This window comes from Myripristis murdjan, chromosome 3 (assembly GCF_902150065.1).
Source record: "Myripristis murdjan chromosome 3, fMyrMur1.1, whole genome shotgun sequence".
NCBI lineage: Eukaryota > Metazoa > Chordata > Actinopteri > Holocentriformes > Holocentridae > Myripristis > Myripristis murdjan.
This window is the reverse complement of record NC_043982.1, coordinates 34,322,845-34,332,285: the sequence shown is the minus strand read 5'-3', so window position 1 is coordinate 34,332,285 and position 9,441 is coordinate 34,322,845. Positions and strand designations below refer to the sequence as shown.

General features: G+C 39.7%; 1 protein-coding gene across 3 annotated transcripts in view; it reads right to left on the bottom strand.

Moving 5' to 3' along the window:
* Positions 1-1,410: 1,410 nt before the first annotated feature.
* cep89 (centrosomal protein 89) overlaps positions 1,411-9,441 on the bottom strand; it is a 67,859-nt gene continuing 59,828 nt past the window's right edge. For 2 of the 3 annotated variants that reach the window (XM_030048173.1, XM_030048174.1), the window contains exon 19: positions 1,411-3,198. In XM_030048173.1, coding sequence (XP_029904033.1) covers positions 2,874-3,198 — 325 coding nt within the window. In that variant the 3' untranslated portion in view covers positions 1,411-2,873. The remainder of the gene's footprint in view (positions 3,199-9,441) is intronic. The other variant, XM_030048175.1, reaches the window with a different exon arrangement.

Sequence of the window (9,441 nt, the reverse complement as noted above, 5' to 3'; positions counted from 1 at the left end):
TAAAGTTTGTCTGATTGATTCTGGTTTGACAGCCCACTACCATCCATTGCCCAGGATAGACACTTCTCTCTGAGATGGGCTATTAAAGCTTTCAGACACAATACTGCTACTACACAACTACTTTCTAATAATGATAATTATAATAATAATAATAATAATAATAATAATAATAATGATCATAATAATAAACCTTTATTTAACAATCAATTTAAGTGTCTTACAAGATAGACAAAATGTAAGCAATAAATAAACAGACAAAAATGAAATTAAATAAAATGACAACACAGAGAATTATTAAGTCGTGCAGATAAACAGAATAGACCACATTTAAGTCAGAGTAAATCTAGAAAGAAAAAAAAGAACATTTTGAAAAGTATTAAGGAGACACCAAGTTGGCAGGTGGTTCCATAACCTGGAAAGCTATTTCACACTTGGACTTGAGCCCGGCTTGGCTGGTGCAAGTTCAAAATGTGTGTTCAATGTGATCAATAAAACTGTAAAATCAATCCGCACTTGCACTTGTACTTGTAGCCAGTGAGGTGAAGCTAAATGTTTTTTTGTTTTTTTTTTTTACAGAAGATGTCAGATGGGTGTCGTGTGACATCCACGCAACCATACCACATCACACTGCACCACCCGGCTCTGTGTGTGTCCATCAGCGGGGTTTTGTGGTTCGTCTCCGCAGACTCACTCTGCCTCGTGGCGTCCCTGTGATCCAGCAGTGCGATGATATCACTGAGCTCTGTGCATCACTGAAAAACCTTTCACACATTTTTCACACATTTTTATGGCACGTTCTAGGCCACTGAGGGAACATGTCACCGTGACGGCTGAGTGCAGTGGCTGTGTGTAAGCCGTGTCAGTGTGACATAGCTTCACTGACACTGTAAAATAGCTTTCACGGAGAATACACCACCTAATTACATGACAGGCTGCTGGCATAAACGCAGTAATAATAATATGGCTGTCATTGTACTCTGATGGAAAGCACCATTATGGGCATGTGGTTTTTGATGCTTTGATAATGATATATTGGAGCATGTTATGAATAAAATATATATAGCATTCTAAAACAAATGGAAACGTACAGGTATGTGCTTGAATCATAATAAATCAACAATAACAATGATGATAATAGCCTGAAGCTAGGGCACCAGCAATTCACTGGAGAGTATGTGCAAAAGAACATAGCCAAGAGTGCCAGATGCTGCACCTAGGCGGCAAATAATGATTATCATTCAAAATTTAAGCTGGCATACTTCTTATTCCTCCAAAGAAGTTCTGCAAATCCCTGAGACTGAGTGAAAAAAATAAGTCTTTGGAAAACACACACTCTTTGCCTGCTCCTGTGCAATTTGGGGCAGTTCTATCGGCATTCTCAGTTTATTTTATTTTATTTTATTTTTTTTATACATTTTAAAATATATTTCTGATAAATCAACATGCATTTGAATTTTGGACAATACTGCCAGTACATTTGACATGTGTCATACATATAGCCACTCTAGCCCAAGCCATGTCAGAGGCAGGAAAACATAAAGTTAGCACAAATATGAAGACGAGAGCAGGATATTCTGACCTGAATGGGGGGATTTTTACTTCTTTGTGGATCAAAATGGGAAACCCTTTTGCTTGATATGCCAGACTTCACTGTCACATTTTACAGCTTCAAACCTGGTGCTGCCATTTCACCTCACTCCATGTTAACATGGCCCAGGAGTTTCCCAAAGATGCTGAACTTCACAAACACAAGGTAAACGCGTTGAAACGTGGTTGTGTCTAGATGGTAACCCTAGATTTGCAAAACTCTCATGCTTTCTTGCACATGCGCTCTTGATTCAGCTCATTGGGGCTTTGCTCTGCCCTAATCCTAACCCCAACCTTAACCCTAGCCCTAACTGCACTCGTGAGATTTCAAACCTACATTTGCAAGAACAGGGTTACCATCTAGACAGGAACTTGAAATGTCAGTCAGAGAATCAGACTTTTTTGTGAAGCACTCATGCTAAAAAACCATAAAATGAACGGGAATTTGCAAAGACGTGCCAGACAGATGTTTCTGTCCTCACTCCTGAAAATGACAACGTGAAGCGTTCTGTGTAACACCTGCAGCTGTCATGGCACACCACTGAACAGAGAACAACTCAATTAAAACACAGCTCTATACTGATCTTGAGAAACGCTGGTGTGTCAGCATTGCTTTGAATGACTTTTGTGATGTTCCAGATAAGCCACAGTTGGCATTATTTGTACGGTCCATGCCAAAAGACTGCACAGTTAAGGAAGAGCTGCCCGACTTTGTGCTGTTGATAGACAGGACCGATGGCCCGGCCAACAGAGAGACATCTCAATGTCAAACAGGCTGCACTCAAACTAATGTCAATGCTTGCTTGGACCAACGTATATCTGTGAAATTATTTTTTTTTTCTACACCAAAACAAGTGAAGTCAAAACAGCGCTCTGTTCTTATGGACACACATGTGAAAGAGTTGCTTTGAGTGGCCAAAACTGAGCGCAAGGCAGACCTGAGAGGGACTGTGGAAAACAAAGACTACCATGTGTCTCACTATGCAAACCAATGTAAGAAAAGGTCTATGCTGAGGCCTAAACGTCACTGTTGTATTGTATGCATTTTTATGAATTCAATTTCTTTCATTGTTTTTTTTTTTATATGTTCTTACTGCAAATCCTGTCAGGAAAGAAAATTGCAGAGATTTGTATAGATGATTAGAGTGTAGTTAAATACTGATGCTAGCTGCATACACAGACTGGTGTACAGGCTTAAAATGGTTTGATTCTGTGAAGCAAAATCAAGCTTGGCAGAGGCATTTTGGTTTATATACAGATGCCAGCATGAGGGGACAGGGAGTGCTTTAGCAGTAGAAATCCAGCCCATGTTTCCGCCTCTCATCCAGCGAGTTGTTCTGATGGTAAGATAAGTCGGATTCAAATATCGAGCTTCTCTGGAGGCCGGGAGCGGTAGAGAGATTCTGGATAGGAAACCCGGGGCTGTTTGGTCGAGGCTGAACGGAGCTAGTCATCTCATCTAGTGCTTGAGAGGAGCCAGTGGCGGCTCTGCAGAGCACGGCCTGGCCCCGAAGCTCTCCAATGAGAGTGCAGTCCAACAGAGTCTCTCTCATCTGCCGGTTCTCCCTGGTCGCTGCCTGCCACACCACCTCCAGCTCTTCCTCTACCTCCCTGGAAGAGTGAGAAGAGCAGAGGAGAGAGGAGAGGATAGTTTAGCTGGAGGGTTTAGGATAGTAATTTAAAAAAAACTGACAGAGATTGTGACAGCCAGACAGGTAACTAGAGCAAGGGATACAAAAAGAGAGATACAGAATATAAGTAGCAAAACTACAACTGCAGATGAAAGAGAAAAAAATGAGACAGTACAACACCACGTATCTCAGAGCACTTCAGCACGTGAGCTGGTGCTTCCTGCAGCTCCTGAAAAGCCTAAAAGCCGTGAGCAGAGCCCTGAGAATGGTTGTTATGAGACACACAGTAGAGACTTTTTGTTTTGTAATCAAGGTTTCAAACAGCCAATAGGGATGTTTTGTTTTTAATCTAGACTTGACTTGCTCACAGTTACAGCTTCTCTCCAATTTGCAAGGACAAGAGCAGCAGCCAAGCACCCAGCATCTATCTGTAATAATATATGAGAAGGAGAAAATGATTACTACAATGTAAAAATGAGAGGATGAAATTGTAGAAATCGTGACAGCCATTATCTTGTCAATGTGTCCTGTTCTTTCCTCACTTTGCAGAAGAAAAACACAGATAAAAGATGACAAACTGAACATGATTCATTGCAACGAACCCGTCTGACACCAAAACCACCAGATATTCTCCACAGCTTAGATAAGAGAGGGACTGAATGAAATAAGAAGAGCAAAGGTAATCATGTCATTAATTAAACTGATTGTGTTTACGTTATTGACAAATAAATTGATTTATTATTGGCCTTTTCAGTGTTGTTTTAGTGTTGTTTTTATTTGATTTTTCAACCACACCTCCTTTACAAGCTGACAGCTTTTCAAAAGTTTGCTTTGAACACAAACAGATTGAGTTGTCAAACTCAGTGCAACTCTAAATCACAAGCTCACTTACTCTCCTCTAATGTTTATGCAAATCACTGAACCACTTCACCATGGATTTTCAATCTTATCTTTGTTACATCCAGTAACAAAGCACAAGTTTGTAGCACGGCAACATAATTGTTTCAAGAAAGCTGTTTCTTTATTATACTGACAATGATGACAATCAATGACTAAAAAATCCAATAGTTCTCTTTTTCTTACAAAACTGTTTGCGACATACAATACACGCTGGACTGTCCTTGTGCTTTTGCCTCTGATGTTTGCTGATTGTGTTTCTGTCTATTGTAATATATATTACAATCTACTTATTGTTATATATATTATATTGGATAATTAGTTTCCATTTTAGAAGGATCTGTGCTGTTATGCAGACAAATCATGTCTCTTTTTCCCATACAATGAGGCAAATTAACAGCATCTGTGCTCCTGTTTGCATCCTGAGAAAGGCCAGCATGTGCTGCAGTGTGTCAGTGCAGTTTTTATTCTGTAATCTGTAGCCACCACACTAAAGGCTTTTAACTTTTTTCCCTAAGGGAAGACTGCCTTTGATTTGTTTTTCTTTATCGACTCATTCATAGTCTGATTCAATGAACACCTCTCTGAACACGTGCCAAGGCAGCGTTCCTCTGAGTCGCTCTAATGGTTTGATGTTGGGAGTCTTGCACAAAACAGCTTTAACATAAGAGAATCTGAATTGAATGAATACAGAAACACACAGTCACTGAACTTGTTTCATCTCATTTTGCATAAATTTTATGGTTCTGACACAAGTAGTCTTTCTTTTGTGTCTTGTTTATGTATCATAATGGACACCGCTGCATTCATGCATAAGGGAACGCTCACCACATAATTTCACAGATCAAATGTCACTACAACTGGGGCTGAAAACCATTTACTCACTGCTATTTGGATAATTTAAACATTATATTTTGATCTGAATCATTTTAGGTTCACCAGCACCAGAGAATTGTCCTGGTCCATCAGCATGATTTGCTGTTGTACATCTTATTTTTAAATGCAGCAAATCATAAAATTCAACCAGGAACAAATCAAAAAGATTTGTTCAAAAGCCCTTTGCAAAATGTATCATTTATGCTGAATAGGATTTTGAGCAAAAAAAAAAAAAAAAAAAGTTTTCCACTTTAAAACTGTAAAAATTGTAAAAATTGGGTTAAAAAAAAAAGTATTTTACAGTCACTGTTACAATAATAATACTACCAACTACCAGTCTAGTCTAATGAACAGCATAAGCTGAGGAAGCCACTTGGATGAGAGGCGAAACGTCTTCTAGACATATAACTAAGTCCAGCTGACCTGATACAATCTCCTTTAGATGCCTATGACCTGGACGAATGAGAATATGCACAGACAATATTAATAATGTTAGATAAAATATCAACATCAGTAACTAAGAGGAGAAGAGAAGAGGAGAATCAAAGTGAAAGGATTAAAGAGGAGAGAAGATGAAGGAAAGAATCATGGAAAGTTAATGAAAAAGAAATATCAGAAACACATGAACTGTAGTAGTAGTGTGTATGTTGAGAGGAGTACAAAAATGTGTGTGTGTGTGTGTGTGTGTGTGTGTTACTGTGATTTCTATGAATGTATGGTTGTGCGTACATGCATGCGCAGTTGCGTGCTTGCGTGTGTGTACACGTAAGTGGAATTTGACAGTTACGTGGCCACTGAATCATGAGTGTGCGTAACATAGTGAATGTATTCAGCATAATGATGTGTATGACTCTTGCAGAAGGGCTTAACTGAAACACACACACACACACACACACACAGTCATGTCTCCATCACTTCAGAGGACATTACATTGACTTACATTCATTTCCTACAGACTTATCCTGATGTTAACCCTAACCACTAAAGGCCTAACCCTAACTCGAACCCTAAAGTTAGCTCTCCTTTAAATCGAGTTTTCACCCTAAAATTAATGATTTTTTCAAAGGGACTTCCTGTTTGTCCCCACAAGGGAGGCGAGTCCCCACAACGTGACTGTGTAAACACATTTATGTCCCTACAACATTACTAATACCTGGCATACACACACACACACACACACACACACACACACACACACACACACACAAACACAAATGACAAAAAATGACGAAAAATGAGGGTACATACTGTACATACTGAAAATATTCTCTGAAACAAATTTATCATGATGAACACTGACGAACTGGACAACAAAAGCCAAATGACGTTGAAACCCAACAAAGAGGAGAACATGACAAAAACAACAAAATGCAGATATAATAGGGAAGGGGAATCAAATAGATTGGACACCGTTGACACTGAATGTGTGAAAGCGAGAGGGAAGGTGTGTTATTATGTTGAATTACAGGTGATGAGGCTCCATGCTGCTCATGCGTCACTGTGGCTCCATTAAATAAACAAGCGAGAGCCCAGGCAGACTGAAAGGATTGCTCCTTTTATTTTCAACCTGGGTCATTTTTTCCTGGTTGAAAAGGCTTTATTACTCATTTTGTCCACTGCCTGACCACTGACAATTTGTGTTAAGTTGTGACCATGAAGCAGCCATCAATGCACCACCCATTACGCAGTGTTAGGCAAGTGGGTTCATGTGAGTTGCTGACAGGCAGATTTGTGTGAGATGTGTATCACTTCTACAAGCTGCATGTAAACAGCCCATACTATTTTCTTAGGTGGTTGTCAAAATGTATTCTGGGAAATGGAGGAAGTCTGAAATAGGAGTAGATTAAGGTTAACGAAAAGTGGAAAAAGGTTAAGGAAAAGTACACTGCAATACTTCATCACGAAATAACTCAGTGTATTCAACATCAAACTAGATGATATCTAACAGTGCAACCATGTCTGATGGGGAAGTCTAATAAAGCAGATAAGATACATTTTGTACTATTAACCACTTTTCTGTCTTCATTTAAGAATGAGCATGCAGCATAAACCTGTCATTGCCTGGTAAAATAACAACAACCATAATAATAACAATAATAATGATGATCATAAAAACGTCTAACTGTATTTCAGACAATGTAATACATTCACGGTGCGTCTAGCTGAAGCATTAGTGATATCATCCGACTACAGAGCTTCATATGGGGACACAGTACCAGGTCTGTAAGGTGCCGACACAGCAATAACCACTCTCTAACCACTATATCACCCCGCAACCATGAGTTAGGCTCGAGAAAAACATAATAATCAGAACATGGCAACAACAGTCATCTCCTGTCAAGCCTCTGACAGAGCTGAATACTGCTGCACTGAGGGATGGGGAAGGCGAGTGTGACTGAGTGAAGGTGTGTGTCTGCGTGTGTGTACAGTTGTCCCTCGCTATAACGCAGTTCACCTTTCGCAGCCTCGCGGTTTCGCTGATTTTTTTTAGTGCAATTTTGCATGTTTTGTTTTTTTTTTTTTTTTACAGCGCATTGTGTTCTGCGTCCTGATTGGCTAAGGGACTGTAGACCATTTCAATCAATCTCCGTGTCTCCTGTACAGCACAGAATGCGTTCAGCTTGCCTAAAGTGTGTAGTGAGGGGTTTTACAGCCTTAAAACATCTATAATAATTGTAAAAAATAAAGCTGACTACTTCGCGGATTTCGCCTATTGCGGGTTATTTTTAGAACGTAACTCCCGCGATTAACGAGGGACCACTGTATGTGTACTGTAGGGGCGTCATGCAAGCCCCAATTTTTTTTTTTTTTTATGCGGGGGCACAATTAGAGCAGGTGACATGAGGTCCAGAAAAAAAAGAATGATGTGATTTCTTGTAATTTGACACAATGACTTTTTGAGGTATGAGATAGCATAATTGGATTAATACGTGTGACTGATATAAAATGTCTACAACTACATTTTATAACAGGAATAACATAGAATATAACATAGAATAAATACATAAAAAATCCAGATATCAAAAATCTGGGGGGGAACGTGGCCCACCAGTTTGAATAGGCCTCTGTGTGCACTTCTGTCCTGACCACTAGGCCACACAGCTGCACTCTGACCTGTGGAGCCTAACATAATCCCACACTATAAGGATTACACCTTCAGTTGACCTCAGCCGTCTCAGGATTTGCTCTGTTGCTCTATAACACATCATCTCCATGCTCATCATGCAGCCAGCCAAGACACCGCCATTATGCAGTGTGAGTTTACAAGCTGAGTTTGGCTGCGAGACAGCCCCAGGGAACAGAGCTAGTTAGGCTATCAGACCTTAATTATGTCTTCAAGAAATACTTCACACCCCTTCTCCCATATCTGAGGAGAAATGTGTCATTTCAGGACAGATACAGCTGTGATACTTATGCTACTGGAAAATTAGAATCCAGGGCAGCAGATGCAGGCAGATACTGTCCCCCATCACAAGCATGTCTCAAAGGACTCCAAAAAAAAAAAAAAAAAAAAAAAAAAGCCTTCCTCGCCTTCCTAGAATTAACTAGTTGTCAACAAGTCAGACCTAAGTGACAAAACAAAGACAGGAGAAAACAAAAACAAGCACATAACATCTAATAAGGACGGGGAAGGACAACCAAGGAAGCATTAAAGCATTAAAGTCACCCTCCTCCCAAAAAACATGTTTTTCTTACATCTATGTCCCCTAAACTATCTGACCTTGACTGTACAGACGTGTAACTGTGCAAAGTTTGTCACTAGAGAGGTGCTTCACAATCCTCTACTGAAGGTGGAGGTGGAGGTGTGTGTGCATGCCCCTAAAATCTGAGATTTAGACGTACCCCAGGCCACCTAGATTTGATATGTCACCAGCTCCACTGGTTGCGGTGCTGGTTCACTGACTGTTGGTCATGTTTTGTTTTTAATTAAAAAACAACAACAACAACAATAAAAGAACAAGACCAACACGTTCATGATAGGGTGGGGACTATTTGCAAATTCATAGATCTGTGCATTTTCAGTGAGGTCAAGATTTAAAGTTACATTAAGGCCATTTGAAGGCATGGGGATGTAAGTGTTTCCCCATACCTCCATACAGTAAGTCAGTATGTTTTCCATGGTAAAAAAAAACAAAAACAAAAACAAAAACTTGTAAGTATGTAATATTGATGAACAGAGATTCTTTTTAGGCACTTAATAAATGGCTGGAGGGTGGCTTTAAGTGTTAAACATGCAACATGCTAAAACATGTGTTTATCTGCATTAATAAGCCCTAGAATTAATTATGCATAAGGTTCCAAGTGTGTACGTGATTAACATAACATAATGTCAGCAATTTACACTGCGCATCTCCCAGCCAACAGATTCATGCTGCACCAAATGGAGCCTGAACAAACCTGAGAGGATGAAGACAGAATTATGAAATAAAAGCAGTGGCAAAGCTGAAAA